An 18,994-nucleotide genomic window follows, 5' to 3' on the forward strand; every position below is an offset into this window, starting at 1 on the left:
GACGGCTCACCTGTGTGTGTGTGTGTGTGTGTGTGTCCATTTGCTCTGCAGTGTGTGTTAATAGCGTTTCACAGTAAGGTAAAGCTTTACCTCTAGGAGGGTGTTCTTCTGGGGTTCATTGACCTTGCCGGCCAGGCAGCAGTGAGAGATGGCATTGAAGATGATTGGCTTGTTGGACTTAGAACTGGGCTCCTTGAACAGCTTGGGACCTGAGGACACAGTGGACGACAAGTCTTCACATTAAATGCTAACATTAACAGAGACGAGGAGAAAGAGAGCAGAGCAATGGTTTTATGGGAACATTGTAGGGGTGTTATGGGAATATTATGGGAACATCATGGGAAAGACTGTTTCCCAGCATGGCAAAGACTGACTTTTATGTGTACTGACCAGTGTATTCTGCCATGGAGTTGATTGAAGATGCAGTGGATCCGTTGTCCCAGTCTCGCTCAGTGTTCCGACTGGCATTCCGACTCAGGCCTGGGAAAGACTCAACAGACTCACCACTGGCGACGGATAGCAGAGAAGACAGAGATTAGCAAACAAGAAGAGGTTTTAAAATGGCACACAGAGAAAGAAAACAAACTGACATAAATTATACCCAAACCAAAATACTTACACAACCTCCCACATACATATATTTGGGGCACTTACCGTTGGGATCCTGCCCCTCCAGAGTTAACGCTGTCTGCCTCAGTGGTGGCAGCGGAGGCCAGGGACAGACTGGAGCCTGATTGGGCACTGCTCAGGTTGTCAGCTACCGAGAACCAAAACACAGATGCCATCTTAGTATAGCTAACTCTTCCTATTACTCCTATCCTCACACACAGAAATGCATGACTGCAATATTGTCTCAATGAGAATTGGGAGACATGAAACTGGCCTAGCCTGAGGATGTCAACCAATCCTGGTTCCAGAGAACCACAGTGTCAGCAGGTCCCCCCCCCGTCCCCCAAGGCAGCTGAATGAGATGTGTTAGCACAGGACTGCAGCCCTCTAGGACAGGAGTTACTAACCCCTGGCCTAGTAAAAGAAACAAAAGTGTGGTGGTTTTTACGTGTAGAAGAAGAGCACTTGGAGGAGAAGGTGTCGCTGGAGGACTCCTCTCTGCTGAACACAGACTTGGGTCTGTGAGTCTGGTGACTGGGTTTCTTAGGCTTGGTCTTGGTCGTCTTGGGCTTGGCCGGGCTGCCGAGGCCCTGCTCCTCCATCAGCTCCTGCTGCTTCCTCCTCAGGTACTGCTCCTTTATCAGCTCCCTACGGGCCTTCTCTTCCTCCTTCCTCATCCTGTCCTCCTCCGCCTTCCGCCTGGGGGGAGACAGACCACAGGCTCAACAACTGCTGCATTTGAATAGACTTATAACACCCGGGAAGGAAGAGGGACAACGCAGCTATTTTCTGTGTTTTTCTATGAGTGAACATTTGAGGTGTAAAGAGCAAATATACAGGTGTGCAAAAACTTGTGACTACACTGGTAACACGCTATTGTGGGAGGGTTTTGGTGGTGTTGTTAAGCTAAGCTAGTGCTTAGACAGTCTTATCCTACCTGAGCATTATGTCTTATCTAACAGCCATAGTTTTGATTTGGTTGTAAAGACTTATGTTGGTTACCTGGACTCTTCCCGCTTCTGTTCGGTCTCTGCCTCCAGCTGTAGTTTACGTAACCGGGCCTCCTCAGCCTTCTTCTGCTGCCTTACGAGAAACGCTGCCCTCTTCTTAGCCAGCTCATCCTCTGCCTTCTGTTCATCCTGTAGCACAACACACTTACTAGTAGCATTTTCCTCACTTACATTCAATAAAACTTGATTTATGCCACAAACACTTGCTTGTGTCTCCTCCCTCATCTCTTGCTGTCTCCGTAAGAAGTAGCTTTATTTATTCAGTGAAGTAGAATTTTATATTATTCCTTCCAGGCCAATTTTGTACTATAAAAATGATGTAATTCCTTTCCCTGTCCTAGACATTCGACCACTCAAAAGATTAGGGGAATAGACCGTTAGCCGGTAAAGAAATGAAAAGCTGATACAATTGTAGGCGGCCAAATTGTCTGGGAGAAAAACAATCCCCTCGATTAGGCTACCTAACATACACCCCGATTTCGTGCTACAGAGCGAGTGAGAGGAGCCTTGGCTCGCATAATTTTTTTTTTTTTTTGTAAAATTACCAGGAATCTTTTCTCAATGTAATTCTAGGTATGAAATGATTTTATATTTTTTTTAAATCTATTTTTAGCCTTAGTTATGGTCAATTTGCAGTGTACAAATTATTATAATTATGCCCCCCGACCATCCGCTCGGACAAAGATCGGTCCGCGGCTGAATCCAGTTGCCTACCCCCTGGCCTAGGCTACTGTTATTGCGAAGATGGAGGCCTTTTACATTGAAGTAAAATGAAAGTTAGAGGAAAAAGAGTTTGTCTTTAGTGATAGGCCTATTGTAGTGGACAAAGATGAGAAGAAAGTTAGCGCATCCAAATGCAGGCTACTGTGTGCAAATCACTATTCAGGTAGAATGCAATTTTGGAACTGTAATTTATTTTCGTATTTACAAGGGTTAAAGCAACAACAAAAATCCCATGACTGAAACTTAAGTCAATCTCAGATCGATTGTCTGGGGCAAAGTTCACCTCCCCTTTCATGTAAGAAAGTCATGACCATCATGCCTTTAGGGAAAGAGGATCATTTTTAAAACTGCAAGTTTGACCAATTCCTGTCCCCTTGCTGAGGTGGTCCTGGGCCCTCCCTGGGATCATTTTTATGTAGGACTGAGAAGCTCAGTTCTGGTGACTTTTTAAAAATACATTCTACTCCAAAATGAATTAAAATAAAATTACGCTGACACCATCTAAAATATAATTTCCACCAACAGAAATGTGCCCAATAACATATTGGTAGAAATTATGTTAAAGGCCCAGTGCAGTCAACATTTATTTTTTCCTGTGTTTTGTATCATATTGTACAACAGCTGATGAAACTAACACTGTAAAAGTGTGAGAGGGGAAAAAAATGTTAAGCTATTTTTGTCAATTTCAATGGAAAATTTAAATTGTTACCCAGAAATTATTTGATATTGAGATAAAAACAGCTGCATTGGGCCTTTAAAATTATTTTAACATGTTGGACCATGTATATAGCCTATGCATGGTCTATATTCTCAGATGCGCTATTAGCAATAAGCATCATCACCTGTAGCCCAACTGATGCAGCATAGTGGCTATACAATTTACATAGGTTGAATCATGGGATTTGTCCATCTACATTTACCCCATTGGACACATCCTGATTGTTATTAATAATTTTATTAGAAATAATTATTAATTTGATTAGATTTTTTGGGTTTCTATTAGAAAGTATGCCATTGCCATTTTAAGACGCCATTGCCCCATTGAGCTCTGAGTTGCGCAGCTGCGCATAAACAATGCTTGAAACTTCGGTTGTAATTGCATTTGTAAAACGATGCCACTCGCACAATTGAAGTAGAGAAATAAATGTGGTAGCAATGGAAAAACTGGGATTCCCCTCTCTTTTAACAAAGGCCAAAACTGCTTTCAAAATAAATTTGCCGTGGGCTTCCCGAGTGGGGCAGCGGTCTAAGGCACTGCATCGCATTGCTGAGGCGCCACTTCTGCCAGGGGGGCAGCGCACAATTGGCCCAGCGCCATCCAGGTTAGAGGAGGGTTTGACTGCTTGTCAGAATACATGTTTCCCTCCCTATTGCTCTCAACTTGAAAGCGCCTCAAAAATAGTAGCACTGGAAAGTTGCATCCTGGGTGAAATTAGATTGAAAATGTAGGAATTAGCCTGCTTCTTGTACGTCTATATCTGTATGGCAGACACAGTAGCCTATCTGACAAGGATAAAGAAATGCATGCCGCCAGCATCTCTCTCTCTCTCTCTGGAGCTAGGCCTAAGCTTCTCTTCCTTCATATTATTATTATTTTTTAAATATTAATATCATACGGTGGACGTCTAAGCCTATAGGCCGCATGCAATGCCCTGATGCATTTAGTGCTCAAATCTCTGACAGCTGAACCGTGAGGTGGACAATCATTGTTTTAGGAAAGTTAAAAAAACTATCAAAAAATAGGATATAATAATTTCAATATGATACACATCGAAATACAGAATAGCGTAGTGTTTATGTAATTTGTTATAGGCTGTTTTTAAAGGAAACGTAAATGTAGATCATTTGGCCATTTCTCGGATCTGAATGCATATGGATGCCTGGTCAATTTCTCAAATGTCCGGTAAATTAAAATCTTCCCGGTCACGTTGTCTAGCGCCAAATTTTCCTGTCGGAAAACCACACACACACAAACACAAAACACACACACACACCTTGAAGAAGAATCCCAGGCCAGACTTCTGTTCCCCGTCTTCCCCATCCATGGTGCTGTTCTGACCACCGTCTCCCTCCATCTCCTCTGGGTCCTTCAGGTCTGACAGGTCCACCTCTATCAGGGGGGCTTTGCTCCATGACACCTCCTCCAAAGGGATGTTCTCCTTCCCCGAGCCGTCCGAGGAGTTCAGCTCCCCTTCCCTCAGGGCACTGGACAGGCACTCAAAGGACACTTCTGGGGTGACCGCTACCGGGTCGATACGGGCCACTGTGCGCAGGTTAGCCTCATCGTTGAGCCTAAAGGTGGCGCTCCGTCCAGGCTTGTCCTGCCCACTGATTGTCTCTCCTCCAACAGAGGGTGTTCTGATGTCGGGGTGGTCCACCCTGGGGGACCTGCCCCCGGGGAACTGCCTCAGGTGGGGCAAGGTCTCCAAGCTGTGGGTGGGGGTGATTGCCCTGCTGGAGGCAAGGCCCTGCCGCCCGTGCTCCTTGGCCAGCTTCAGCTCAGACGGTTTGGACCTTGGGCCTCTGGCCGAGGTCAGTTTGGGGGGTTTCCTGGTTGGTGCGGTACCTGTGGTTGGTGCGCCGCTGCCCATCTCCACAAAGTGGACTGCGGCTTGGGCCTTGGGTTCAGAGCCGCTGGTCTTGTCGTTGGCTGAGAACGGAGGAGGGGGGCCGGGAGGGGACTGTACATTCTGTTTCATCAGCAAGTCCTGCTGGAGGGACAGCTGCATCATCTGCTGCTGGATGCTGCCGATGGCATCATTCAGCATCTCAATGGAGCGGTTACATTCGTTCAGGTCTAGTTCTTCGTCCAGCAGCAGACCAGGGCTACCGCTGCCCTTCCTGTCCACCGTCTCTAAGGCATCTGGGAATGGCGAGGTGGCAGACTCAGGCTCTTTGGCCCCTCTCAGTGTGTCCAGGCATGTGTCATCTTTCGAGCTCCCCCCTTTGTCCCCGTTGAGCTCCTCTTTGGAGTAGTGGTCTGGTTTGAGCGGGAGGGGCAGGGTGTCGCTCTTGCCCTTCTTGACGATGTGCAGAAAGGCAGCCTTACCCAGCTTCTGTCTATGTCTGGCTGACAGCACCTCCATCTTCTTCTTCTGGTGCTCGATGGCCTTCCTCTTCTCCTCCAGCTGCATGTGGAGCTGGACCAGCTCAGAAGCCAGCAAGTTGGTCCCACCGTCCCCCCGTCCCCCCTGGGGCGAGGAGGGGCTCTGGTCCCTCTTCAGCCTCCAGGTGGTGGACAGAGACAGGGGACCGCAGCACTCGGAGCCATCTGGGGTGGTCCTTTGGGAGCTGGATGCGCTGGTTCGCAGGTCTTGGTTGCTGCCAAAGCGCTGCTGGGCCTTCCGTTCTGCGAAGCTGGTCATACGTACGCTGCCGCTGGCCAGGCTGCTGGCCTGGGAGTGGGTGCTGAGACAGGGGCTGGAGCGTCCACTACCACCATCATCCCCTTTGTCCTTGTCCTCCTTCTCCTTCATGTCCTCCTGTAGCTTGGCTGACTCTTCCTCCTCGTCGAAGGCCTTCCTAGGCCTGGTTGGGTCCTTGGTGGTGAGGGCTTCATCCAAGTCCTCCTCATCAGCCTCTTCAATGTCTGGTTCCAGGTCCTGACCAGGCTTCTGGTTCTCACTGTCAGAGTGGAGGTAGAAGCCCCCAGGCGGCTCTCTGGAGGAGGGGTCCACACTACTGGTGACCAGGGGTTTGAAGGCTCCTAGTCCCTGGGGTGGCCCAGCCACTGAAGCTTCAGTAGACAGGTCAAACTCCCCACTAGAGGTGGGAGTAGAGGTCCGATTTAGGCTAGTGGGGGTTTTCCTCCTGGCCGACGCCGCGAGTCCAGGCCCCCCCTCTACACTTCGGATAGACCCCCCTCCCCACGATCGACCCACCTCCCCGCTCTCCTCCTCCTTATTCAGGCATACAGACTTCTCTTTCGCCGATTTCAACACAGCAGGCATCAGTGGTTCTAAGTAAAAGCTATCCTTGGGCCCGGCCCCAGCAGTGGCGGTTGGCTGCGTCGCCTCTCCCTGACTGGGGAGAGCGGCTGACGCATCAGTCCTCATCACCGACACAAGCTGCTCCTCCTCCTCCTCCATGTTGACGTTTCCTAGCAGGCCGTGGCCGTTGACTCGGCGGGGTGCAGGGCTGACTGAGGCACGGCCTACCTGGGCGGGTCTGATCAGGGTGTGGCCCTGGGGGGTGAGACCCTGGTGTTTGGGGGTGAGGTTGGCTACGTTAGAGGCCAGGCTGTCTTTACTGATGGAGCGGGCCAGACTCACACTGTCCCCAGAGGCTATATCAGCGTCGCTGTCGGTGGCTGAGATACCAAACGTGTATGGGTTGAGCGTTGACATCGGCCTGGAGGGAGGGAGAGAGGGAGAGAGGGGGGGGGGGGTGAGACACCATACATCATGAACGTGATCAGCACAACATTAGAAACAAAGTCTGTAAATGATAAGAAATCAGGTTTTCTGGAGTTAAACAAAATAATACGATCTGAGATTCCTGATTCTTTGATACACATGTGTATCATTATTTTTAGAACATTTCATACCGTAAGAAAGAAAGGTGTTATTGTCATACTATACCTCTGTCTCTTGTCAGGCCAGGCCTGCACTGAGCCTCGTAGCTGTCTGTTCTCCAAGGAGTTGGAGCGGTTTCTAATTCCTAGACACACAGACAAAACATTGACCATACAGCTACCTATAATACACAATAGAAAAGCCATCTCTGATATTGAAATGTGGGCTGTAGTAATATTCCACTATAACAAAAAGGCACACAACTAGAGAAAACCATCAGAAAAGTATAAATGTAATTTGTAAATGTGCCTATGGGTGGCTTTGGATAGTCTTCTATGGTAAATGGTAACTGTGGTGGTGTTTTACCTGCTCCGTCCTCTCCCTGCTGCTGTCTCTGCCTCAGAGGGAGGAGTGGGTGGGACGGGCTGAAAGCTGCAGCAGGACCTCTGGTACTGTGAATCACACGCACACACAAACCATTACCTACCTAGTCTACCAGTCTTTGAATGTGGTCTGCTGATGTACTGCTGAAATTCTATTTTTGCAGAATTATATGCTTTCCTAGACTATGTGATTTCATTGAGGTCTTACGTGATTCATTCCATCTTAATTACCCAGACAGTTTAAGGGATTAGCCCTTACACCTTCAGTAAAGCAGATTGACCCACATTCCCTAGAACATTATAGGTTTAGTCGTCTCACACAGGGAATCATCTTATTGCTTGCATTTTTTTAAAGTCCAATGCAACCGTTTTTATCTCAATATCAAATCATTTCTGGATAACAATTAAGTACCTTAGTGTGATTATTTTCAATTAAAATGGTCAAAAAATGTTTTAGCAAAGGGCAATTTCTCAAGCAAGAATTTTGCTAGGACTGTCTGAGGGTGGTCTGAGTGGGGAGGGGGAAACTTAAAATTAGCTGTTATTAGCAGAGGGGTTTGGAACACTTATTGGTCTATTAACTAATTTACTGCATGGTGATGTCACCATGGATGGCCAAAAGTCCATCCCACCAAAACAGGCTGCGATTTCAGGCAGTCTTTTCAAACAGCTCTTACACTAAAAGGGCATTATCATAACTTTCAGTATTATTCCAACCTCAGTGTGGAAGTACAAATAAAACACAGCAAAATCACATATTTGACTGCACTGGGCCTTTAAGAATAAGTGAAAGTGAGAACTAGAAAAGTAAAACAGACATCAGGAAGAGACACCCCATAACCACCCACCCGCCACACGGATAAACAACCCATCATTCAGTTGACTATGGTCTTTGTCCATCTGACCTACTGTCCCTTTAATCCCATTAATTAACCCCAATCCTAATCTTTTACCCTCCCACTGACCAACCAACAAACACGATACACAATCTTCACGGAATATGTTTTCTTCAAGGCTGGAATGATTGTGAATCATGCATTAAATTAATATCGATAAACACAGTGGAGGAGAAAGCGAGGGCAAAAATTGGAAGGGCCAGTTAATGCGTGTGAAAGATGAGAGGAAGCCATGTAACATGTTCGAAGATCTCTATGGGAAATACAGATTGATGAAATGACAAGGGTGGAGAGAGAGGAAGGAGAGACTTACAGAGGATCAGAGTCTTCAGCAGGGTGCAGGAAGTACCTGTTGGAGACATCAGGGCTGCTCTGGGAAGACACAGACAGTGAGGCCTCGGTGATGCCAGGGGTCACCTGGAAGCTGCGCTTGGTGGCGTTGGAGATGGGCACTGAGGGGCGGGCACTCTTTGGCTGAGCCATGGCTCGGGCTGTTGTGAGAGGAGGGGAGAGGTGTCAATCAAAACAGAGGTGGGTGGGGAAGGAGTGGAAATTGTATCCTTGAACTGCTGCTGCTTATTTCCATTCCCAGTCAAGTTCTGTCTAAATGTAATCTGTTAAGATCAGAAAAATCCACAAGTCAACATATATAACAGACTATTGAAATGGCAAGGGGATTATCTACAAACTTGCAATGAAAAGTTGTGGGAATTATAGTAATTTTAAAAAACGACATTTGAAAACAGTTTAACCAAATCATTTTCTATAAGAAAGAAACCATTATTACTGTTCTTCCTTGTCCTGCAGGTTCAACAGCTTTAGTTGATCCACCCAGCTGGCACTACCCTCCCTGCTCATACAAAAAACATACTGCACAGTACATCACTATATCTCAACTAGGCTTTGGCGGTATACCGTATACTGGGGTATTTTGAAATACCGAAGGTATGATTCTCAATATTGTCAAAATAAATAAATAAATAATCCTAAATAAAATCCTATTTATACAGTGGGGAGAACAAGTATTTGATACACTGCAGATTTTGCAGGTTTTCCTACTTACAAAGCATGTAGAGGTCTGTAATTTTTATCATAGGTACACTTCAACCGTGAGAGACGGAATCTAAAACAAAAATCCAGAAAATCACATTGTATGATTTTTAAGTAATTAATTTGCATTTTATTGCATGACATAAGTATTTGATACATCAGAAAAGCAGAACTTAATATTTGGTACAGAAACCTTTGTTTGCAATTACAGAGATCATACGTTTCCTGTAGGTCTTGACCAGGTTTGCACACACTGCAGCAAGGATTTTGGCCCACTCCTCCATACAGACCTTCTCCAGATCCTTCAGGTTTCGGGGCTGTTGCTGGGCAATACGGACATTCAGCTCCCTCCAAAGATTTTCTATTGGGTTCAGGTCTGGAGACTGGCTAGGCCACTCCAGGACCTTGAGATGCTTCTTACGGAACCACTCCTTAGTTTCCCTGGCTGTGTGTTTCGGGTCGTTGTCATGCTGGAAGACCCAGCCACGACCCATCTTCAATGCTCTTACTGAGGGAAGGAGGTTGTTGGCCAAGATCTCGCGATACATGGCCCCATCCATCCTCCCCTCAATACGGTGCAGTCGTCCTGTCCCCTTTGCAGAAAAACATCCCCAAAGAACTATGTTTCCACCTCCATGCTTCACGGTTGGGATGGTGTTCTTGGGGTTGTACTCATCCTTCTTCTTCCTCCAAACACGGCGAGTGGAGTTTAGACCAAAAAGCTCTATTTTTGTCTCATCAGACCACATGACCTTCTCCCATTCCTCCTCTGGATCATCCAGATGGTCATTGGCAAACTTCAGACGGGCATGGACATGCGCTGGCTTGAGCAGGGGGATTAATTAAGGATTTTAATCCATGACGGCGTAGTGTGTTACTAATGGTTTTCTTTGAGACTGTGGTCCCAGCTCTCTTCAGGTCATTGACCAGGTCCTGCCGTGTAGTTCTGGGCTGATCCCTCACCTTCCTCATGATCATTGATGCCCCACGAGGTGAGATCTAGGTGATTGACCGTCATCTTGAACTTCTTCCATTTTCTAATAATTGCGCCAACAGTTGTTGCCTTCTCACCAAGCTGCTTGCCTATTGTCCTGTAGCCCATCCCAGCCTTGTGCAGGTCTACAATTTTAACCCTGATGTCCTTACACAGGTCTCTGGTCTTGGCCATTGTGGAGAGGTTGGAGTCTGTTTGATTGAGTGTGTGGACAGGTGTCTTTTATACAGGTAACGAGTTCAAACAGGTGCAGTTAATACAGGTAATGAGTGGAGAACAGGAGGGCTTCTTAATGAAAAACTAACAGGTCTGTGAGAGCCGGAATTCTTACTGGTTGGTAGGTGATCAAATACTTATGTCATGCAATAAAATGCAAATTAATTACTTTAAAATCATACAATGTGATTTTCTGGATTTTTGTTTTAGATTCCGTCTCTCACAGTTGAAGTGTACCTATCATAAAAATTACAGACCTCTACATGCTTTGTAAGTAGGAAAACCTGCAAAATTGGCAGTGTATCAAATACTTGTTCTCCCCACTGTATATAGGCTTTGGGCACCCTGAAGCTCAGGGGGTGCGTGGTACACCACTGATTAGAACTATAGGTTAACTATCTAAGATGTGCCAAATAAATGTTCTCCAGCTCAGCGCTCCAACTATGCATTTGGTTTGCTAACTTGCTAGCTAAGTGGTTACCTTGCAAGAACAAGCTTATTGGTTACAGCAGAGACAACCAATCCCCTACTGGATCAGATGAAGAGCAGATGATGCTCACCATCTTTGAACTCCTCAGTCCTGGGTTGGACAAACTCTGGCTTGACCGTCTCAAACCACCAGAAGAACTCAGCGATGAACACCATCACATTGTGCTGCAGGGAGAGAATAGGAACCATGTTAGATAACTGACTTATATAGCCTAATGTCCTGGCAGCTAGCTATCCGTGGTTAGCTTAGCATCGCACAGTAACATTGCCTTTCCCCATGAGAGATAAAGTACTGTCGCCCTAACAACCAATATTTTTGTGGGCTAGCAGAGTACTGTTGTGAGTATGGAATCAAATCCCAGAAACAGTTTGGTAAACGCTACACATGCAACAGCTCATAAACGCTAATATATGGAATCTTTACCTTTAGCACCAGTGGAGAGTAGAGCATATCTTCTATTGTTAGGTAAAAGCTCTTGTTGAGATACTCGTTGGCAAACTCCTTGAGCAGCTGGATGTTGTACAGACTGTCGGCTATGGAGGTCACCTCCTTCAGGCAGATATCTGATAGGAGACACACAGGTCAAAAGGTCAGGATGGCGCTGAAAGACCTGCTGCTTAGATATCACATAGAAAGAGCACAGGGTTGCACAACTCTGCTTACTACAGTAAGGGAAAACCACTTGTATACAATGGTCTATTTCAATTATAAATCAGATGAAAGACATTCTTGATTGCTTTAGTTCAATCAAGGCCTTTTAACTAGGCCTAACCAGGGAAACAAATTGCATAGGCTACCTCTGACAATCGAAGTAATTCAACATATCTAATGATTAACCTAAGTTTGTGGAGTGGGATGTCCTACCGTCAAGCTTCATGAGGTCGGGGCAGTAGTAGTGGACCACAGTGAGGAGTGCGGCTCCATCACACACGTCCCTCATCAGGTCCTCCAGTAGGGGGAAGAAGGGCAACTGGCGCCCCGATGTGTGCTCCCTGCGGTACCGCACCTGACCACCAGGGGGAGGGAGAGAGAGTCAGAGGGGCTCCAGCCATAGAGATGGGCTGAGTTATTATAGTCCTACCATACAGCCTTGGGCTTATTCAGTGGAGGGCAATGTTTATAAGGTTGCAGATAGAAATATAATGACAAGAGTAGATAGAAATGTAATGACAAAAGCAGACACGATTCCCTGTTGAATAAAACAGAATCATGTGCAGTCTAGACAATGCATTCCTATCGGAATTCATTTAGTGGCACTCCCTGAATAAGCCCCAACCTGTCTGTGTGAGGGTGGAGATGGGTGGAGTGGCCCAATAGAGCAGTGACATGGAGCAATGGTTGGTCTGCCACCAACCCTCACAAACCTCTCTGTGAATGCGGTGTCACTGTCCCCACAGTCAAACCAGGCCACTGGCATTCAGAAGAGGGTCACATGGGAATCACTGGCCCACTTCTGCTGGCTAACTGTGTTGTGGAAAAAACCCTAAGCTAGCCTATTGTATTCATCAATGCCGTAGTCTACTGGCCAGGACTAGCTGAACAGCCTGAACCATACTACATTCACTTAATGATTAACCAAACTAAACTCCAACCATCAACCAAATACAAGGACTACAGACTGAACATTTAATAAAGGATACTAAATGGACCACAATCCATAGGCCTCACACAGTGTAATCACAACTTGGCCACAGTAGTAACAAATAATACAACTCACCCTGCAATCTGACTATACAAATCTTATGGGGGGAATTATTCAAGTGTAAATACCATAAAACAACACACACTAATATTGAATTGGGAAGTAGCTAATTCTACATGGGTAGGCCTAACTAGAGTGACAAGTCAGAGAAACCAGAGAAAAAGATGACTAGAAGGTTCCAGATCTCTAGGGAGGCAGGGACATCTACAGTAAGGAGGCCTACTGTAAGTGTACCACTGTGGACAGCTCCAGCTCCTCTGGTTCCAGCATGCAGTGGGCATGCATGAAATCAGACTGAGACGCACAGACAGCAGAGAGTGTAAGAAGGACACTGTGAGAGGCCAGGGAGAGACCACATGGGTATAGCAGACAGACAGCATAGGAGGTGTGGGCATGGTAGAGGTTGCTGCCACAGGTGGAAATGGCATCAACATCTCAGCCAGCAAAGAAGGAAAGCAAGAGCTGAGCGATGGATAGATACATAGCTTTCTCTCGCTCTCAATCAACACACACATTTTCTGTTTCTCACACACACTGACTTTCGCACAAGCCATTATGACTCCAGTTTGCAGCAGTTTGAAATGAAACGCAAAAAAAACATTGTTCACCCAAAATAAACATTTTCACCAAATATCCAAAACCACCGGACTAGACAACAGTGTGTGACATTCAACTCAAAATAAAATAACAAAACCACCTGCCTTGTCCCACTGGCTGGCTGACTCACTGGCTACAAGCAGCACAGAATGGGCTTGGATGAGCCATGGTGGTGTGGTGCGTGTGCACATAGAGACAGAACTATGCGTGCAAAAGGGAGAAGAGGAGGGGGGACTACTAGCAGCCAACTTACAGGTACTAGTTTCCAATACCATTTGGAGGGAGACTATCCAAGTAGCAGGAGAGGGGGAGGGGGGAGGAGGAGACAGACAGAATAGGAGCAGAAAGGTCAAAGGTCAGACAGGATTAGATCTGCTTCCGGGTTAAGGGTTGAGAGAACAGAGGTCAATCAGGGTTCAACCCCAAATGGCAGGAGATGAAGAGCTCTGTTGACTTGGACCAGGTCTCTCTTGGAAAATAGATATTGTTATGTCGATGAGACTAACCTGCATCAATACAAATAAATTGGTTTTACAACAGCAATTATTCTTGGAATGTGCCCGGGATGTGTGGACTGGAGTCTAGAGACTGATGATCCATCAAGAGCAGCAAGCTCCATGGGGGCCATTTTGCCTCAAGCACTTCAGTTTCCTCATCTTCTATCTAGGGTAGTGCAATGAGAGCGCTGTGCTGCTCCAGCCTTACCTTCTGGTGATTGGGAGACTCCAGCGGGTGATGCTTGACTTTAAGCTCTCTCTCTGTGATCTCCCTCATCTTCAGGTTCACCTGCAACAAAAGCAACAATCACTCAGTTCTTAAACCTCTATTTTCTGAACGTCTCAAGCTCACAGCTGCTGATAGACAACTAAAATAAGAACCTGTATGTTACACACACACAAAGACAGACAAACAGACCCCACCACTCTTTTAATATTGTGTGTGTGTGGCAAATATATGTTTGTGTATTCCCCACCATACCTTGTTGATCCAGAAGACCATGGCGTCCTCCAGGTCAAAGGGCAGCTCCTTGGAGGCGCTGAAGGTGGAGAAGCGTTTAACGCAGGCCACCACCTTCTCTATGCTGATCATCTCCACCGTGTAGGCCATCATCAGGGCATCAACCATCGGCATGTGGGCACTCTGGAGGGAAACGATGGCACAGATTAGGTCAGAAAACACACACACACACACACACACACTGTGTAAAGGTAGGTCATCGTAGGGGCATGTGAGAACTCCGGTAGATGGAGGGGGAGCGAGGGATGCATAGGTCTAGGTCAGTTCAGAAAACACTAGGGTATTGATCAATCATGGGTATGTTGGCACTGTGTGGGGGAAGGACGAGCCAGAACAACAATCCCGTTATACCAAAATCAGGGCATGGACTATGGGCACAGGGCACTCAGTGTGTGAGGGGAGAGGGATGGAAAACAGCAGGTCCATCAGGGCATCGATTATGGGCATGTGATGGTGATGGGTGGGAAAAACTAAAATCAGGGGCATGTGGGCACATGAGGACATGGGCACATAAGTCTAATTCAAGACACGCTCCAGAACTTTGGGCTGGATGTGTCAATGTGGTTCATACTTGCATCATCTATGAGCAGAATTACAGTCTTACCTCAATTAGCCACGAAATCCCTAGTTTGAAAGCAAATGTTTACTGGAAGCTGTGTGGTGTCATTTTCCCGACATTTTCCCCCACCTGGGCCAGCCCCCTAGCAATTCGAGTTCCAGCCAATGAGCTTTAGCCCCTTGCCATTTGGGTGACAGCTAGCAAGATACACACAGAAGAGCGAGAGAGAGAGCGCAATGACGTGGTGCACAGGTGACATAGTAAGCAATTTTCGGGGACCACTTTTTGCCCTTGAGCGCTACTTTCAGAACTACTGGCTACAAAGTATACAAAAGTACCAGAGAATCTCTAAGGAATGACTGGACAATCCTAAAAATAAATAACCTTGGCCATGGCTTTGTTTCACCACCATCTCCTGAACCAGCCAACACACAGAGTGACAATCTCACCTGACCTCTGACACACTGACGTAACTTAGATTATTCTAACGCAATAAAGACAGAGGAAGGAATCCCTCCCAACACACTATGTCTCTGTCCAAACAATCAGCCTTAATACCTCTCCCAGGGGGACAGAGATAACACATTAGGGCATAGAACAGCTTATTAGGGATTTTTGAGCAGTGAGATATCCAAATACTGCTACTCAATTAGACCCCAGTATTAAGGCCCAGTCATATACACTACATGGCCACAAGTATGTGGACACCTGCTCGTCGAACATCTCATTCCAAAATCATGTGCCTTAATATGGAGTTGGTCCCCCCTTTGTTGCTATAACAGCCTCCACTCTTCTGGAAGGGTTTCCACTAGATGTTGGAACATTCTTGCGGGGACTTGCTTCCATTCAGACACGAGCATTAGTGAGGTCGGGCACTGATGTTGGGCGATTAGGCTTGGCTCGCAGTCGGCGTTCCAATTCACCCCAAAGGTGTTCGATGGGGTTGAGGTCAGGGCTCTGTGCAGGCCAGTCAAGTTCTTCCACACCGATCGACAAACCATTTCTGTATGGACGTCGCTTTGTGCCCCGGGGCATTGTCATGCTGAAACAGGAAAGGGCCTTCCCCAAACTGTTGCCACAAATTTGGATGCACAGAATCGTCTAGAATGTCATTAAATGCTTTAGCATTAAGATGTCCCTTCACTGGAACTAAGGGGCCTAGCCCGAAACATAAAAACAGCCCCAGACCATTATTTCTCCTCCACCAAACTTTACAGTTGACACTATGCAGTTGGGCAGGTAGTGTTCTCCTGTCAACCGCCAAACCCAGATTTGTCTGTCGGACTGCCAGGTAGTGTTCCAGAGAACGTGTTTACACTGCTCCACAGTCCAATGGCGGTGAGCATCACACCACATTGCATTGCGTATGGTGATCTTAGGCTTATGTGCAGCTGCTCAGCCATGGAAACCCATTTCAAGAAGCTCCCGACGAACAGTTCTTGTGCTGACGTTGCTTCCAAAGCCAGATCGAAACTCGGTAGTGAGTGTTGCAACCAAGGACAGACATTTTTAACGCGCTACGGGCTTCAGCAGTCCCGTTCTGTGAGATTGTGTGGCCTACCACGACGCGTCTGAGCCGTTGTTGCTCCTAGACGTTTTACTTCACAATAACAGCACAGAGTTGACCGGGGAAACTGTAACAGGGCAGAAATTTGACGAACTGACTTGTTGGAAAGGTGGCATACTATGACGGTGCCGCGTTGAAAGTCTGAGCTCTTTAGTACGGGCAATTCTACTGCCAATAATTGTCCATGAAGATTACATGGCTGTGTGCTCGATTTTATACACCTGTTAGCAATGGGTGTGGCTGAAATAGCCGAATCCACTACTTTTGGCCATGTAGTGTAACTGGCTCTGTGTAGACCTCAATGCAATGTGTGAACTAACGTTATTGCCTTGACACAGGAGTGAGTATAATTCCCTGAAATGTGACCTTAGCATCTAGGTGTGCCATGGTGCTAAGCACAGTAGCCTAGCTAGTTAGAGCAAGTCTGACCCAAAACACACTGTTGTACGTACAGTGCCTTCAGAAAGTATTCATACCCCTTGACTTATTCAAAAAGTCACCCATTTACACACAATCCCCCATAATGACAAAGTGAAAACATGTTTTTAGAACTTTTTGCAAATGTATTGAAAATTAAAAATACAGAAATCTTATGTATATACAGTGCATTCGGGAAAGTATTCAGACCCCTTCACTTATTCCACATTTTATTATGTTACAGACTTATTCTAAAAATGGATAAAATATTTATTTCCCCCTCAGCAATCTTCACACAATACCCCATAACGACAAAGCAAAAACACGTTTTTAGACATTTTTGCAAATGTTTTAAAAATAAGAAACTGAAATATCACAAGTATTCAGACCCTTTACTCAGTACATTGTCGAAGCACCTTTGGCAGCAATTACAGCCTCGAGTCTTGGCACACCTGTATTTGGGGAGTTTCTTGCATTCTTCTCTGCAGATCCTCTCAAGCTCTATCAGGTTGGATGGGGAGCGTCGCTGCACAGCTATTTTTAGGTCTCTCCAGAGATGTTCGATCGGGTTCAAATCCGGGCTCAGGCTGGGACACTCAAGGACATTCAGAGACTTGGCTGCTTAGGGTCGTTGTCCTGTTGGAAGGTGAACCTTTGCCCCAGTCTGAGGTCCTGAGCGCTCTGGAGCAGGTTTTCATAAAGGATCTCTCTGTACTTTGCTCCGTTCATCTTTCCCTCGATCCTGACTAGTCACCATGCTTCACAATAGGGATGGTATCGGCGATGAGCGGTGCCTGGTTTCCTCCAGACGTGACGGTTTGCATTCAGGCCAAAGAGTTCAATCTTGGTTTCATCAGACCAGATAATTGTTTCTCATGGTCAGAGTCCTTTAGGTGCCTTTTGGCAAACTCCAAGCGGGCTGTCATGTGCCTTTTACTGAGGAGTGGCTTCCGTCTGGCCACTCTACCATAAAGGCCTGATTGGTGGAGTTCTGCAGAGATCGTTGTCCTTCTGGAAGGTTGTCCCATCTCCACAGAGGAACTCTGGAGCTCTGTCAGAGTGACTTTCGGGTTCTTGGTCACCTCCCTGACCAAGGCCCTTCTCCCCCGATTGCTCAGTTTGGCCGGGCAGCCAGCTCTAGGAAAAGTCTTGGTGGTTCCAAACTTCTTCCATTTAAGAATGATGGAGGCCACTGTGTTCTTGGGGACCTTCAATGCTGCAGAAATGTTTTGGTACCCTTCCCCAGATCTGTGCCTCGACAGAATCCTGTCTCTGAGCTCCACGGACAATTCCTTCAACCTCATGGCGTGGTTTTTGCTCAGACATGTACTGTCAACTGTGGGACCTTATATAGACAGATGTGTGCCTTTCCAAATCATGTCCAATCAATTGAATTTACCACAGGTGGACTCCAATCAAGTTGTAGAAACATCTCAAGGATGATACATGGAAACAGGATGCACCTGAGCTCAATTTCGAGTCTCATAGCAAAGGGTCTGAATACTTATGTAAATAAGGTATTTGATTTTTTATAAATTTGCAAACATTTATAAAAACCTGTTTTCACTTTGTCATTATGGGGTATCAATTTTAGAACAAGGCTGTAACATAACAAAATGTGGAAAAAGTGAAGGGGTCTGAATACTTTCCGGAAGCACTAAGTATTCACACCCCTGAGCCAATACATATTAGAATCACTTTTGGCAGCGATTACAGCGGTGAGTCTTTCGGGATAATTCTCTAAGAGCATTGCACAACTGGTTTGTACTATATTTGACCATTATTTTTTTCAAAAGTCTTCAAGCTCTGTCAAATTGGTTGTTGATCATTGCTAGATAACCATTTACAAGTCTTGACATAGTTTTTACTTACATCTACTTGAACTTGTAACTTGGCCTTTCAGGAATATTCACTGTCTTCTTGGTAAGCAACTCCATTGTAGATGTGGCATTGTGTTTTAGGTTATTGTCCTGCTGAAAGGTGAATTCATCTCCCAGTGTCTGGTGGAAAGCAAGTTGAACCAGGCTTTCCTCTAGGATTTTGCCTGTGCTTAGCAGTTAGCTGCTAGCCACCACAAAAAAGGAGCAGGCTAACGCTAGCAGTGCTAGCCAACCAGTGTTTTTATCCACCGCTGGGCAGAAATTACAATCACAAGATGAAGGATAAGGTGCAACTGGAAAATTGACAGAGATTTGTCTGCCCTAAATGCACCACCATCAAGCAGCTTAGGGAAGAGATCCTCCGTCTGTT

General features: G+C 46.2%; 1 protein-coding gene across 3 annotated transcripts in view; it reads right to left on the reverse strand.

Annotated features, from left to right (window-relative positions):
- LOC121585197 (calmodulin-regulated spectrin-associated protein 1-B) overlaps positions 1-18,994 on the reverse strand; it is a 44,064-nt gene that overhangs the window by 4,332 nt on the left and 20,738 nt on the right. Inside the window, exons 4-18 of one of the 3 annotated variants that reach the window (XM_041901624.2) lie at positions 14,163-14,324; positions 13,890-13,970; positions 13,438-13,470; positions 11,750-11,891; positions 11,309-11,448; positions 10,956-11,049; positions 8,485-8,626; positions 7,223-7,308; positions 6,923-7,001; positions 4,337-6,692; positions 1,612-1,748; positions 1,058-1,308; positions 655-757; positions 391-506; positions 91-209 (exon numbers count right to left, since the gene is read on the reverse strand). In XM_041901624.2, coding sequence (XP_041757558.1) covers positions 91-209; positions 391-506; positions 655-757; positions 1,058-1,308; positions 1,612-1,748; positions 4,337-6,692; positions 6,923-7,001; positions 7,223-7,308; positions 8,485-8,626; positions 10,956-11,049; positions 11,309-11,448; positions 11,750-11,891; positions 13,438-13,470; positions 13,890-13,970; positions 14,163-14,324 — 4,041 coding nt within the window. Of the gene's footprint in view, positions 1-90; positions 210-390; positions 507-654; positions 758-1,057; positions 1,309-1,611; positions 1,749-4,336; positions 6,693-6,922; positions 7,002-7,222; positions 7,309-8,448; positions 8,627-10,955; positions 11,050-11,308; positions 11,449-11,749; positions 11,892-13,437; positions 13,471-13,889; positions 13,971-14,162; positions 14,325-18,994 lie in introns of all 3 variants that reach the window. The other 2 variants (XM_041901622.2, XM_041901623.2) reach the window with 2 other exon arrangements.

The sequence above is a fragment of the Coregonus clupeaformis genome, chromosome 16 (assembly GCF_020615455.1).
Source record: "Coregonus clupeaformis isolate EN_2021a chromosome 16, ASM2061545v1, whole genome shotgun sequence".
Taxonomy (NCBI): domain Eukaryota; kingdom Metazoa; phylum Chordata; class Actinopteri; order Salmoniformes; family Salmonidae; genus Coregonus; species Coregonus clupeaformis.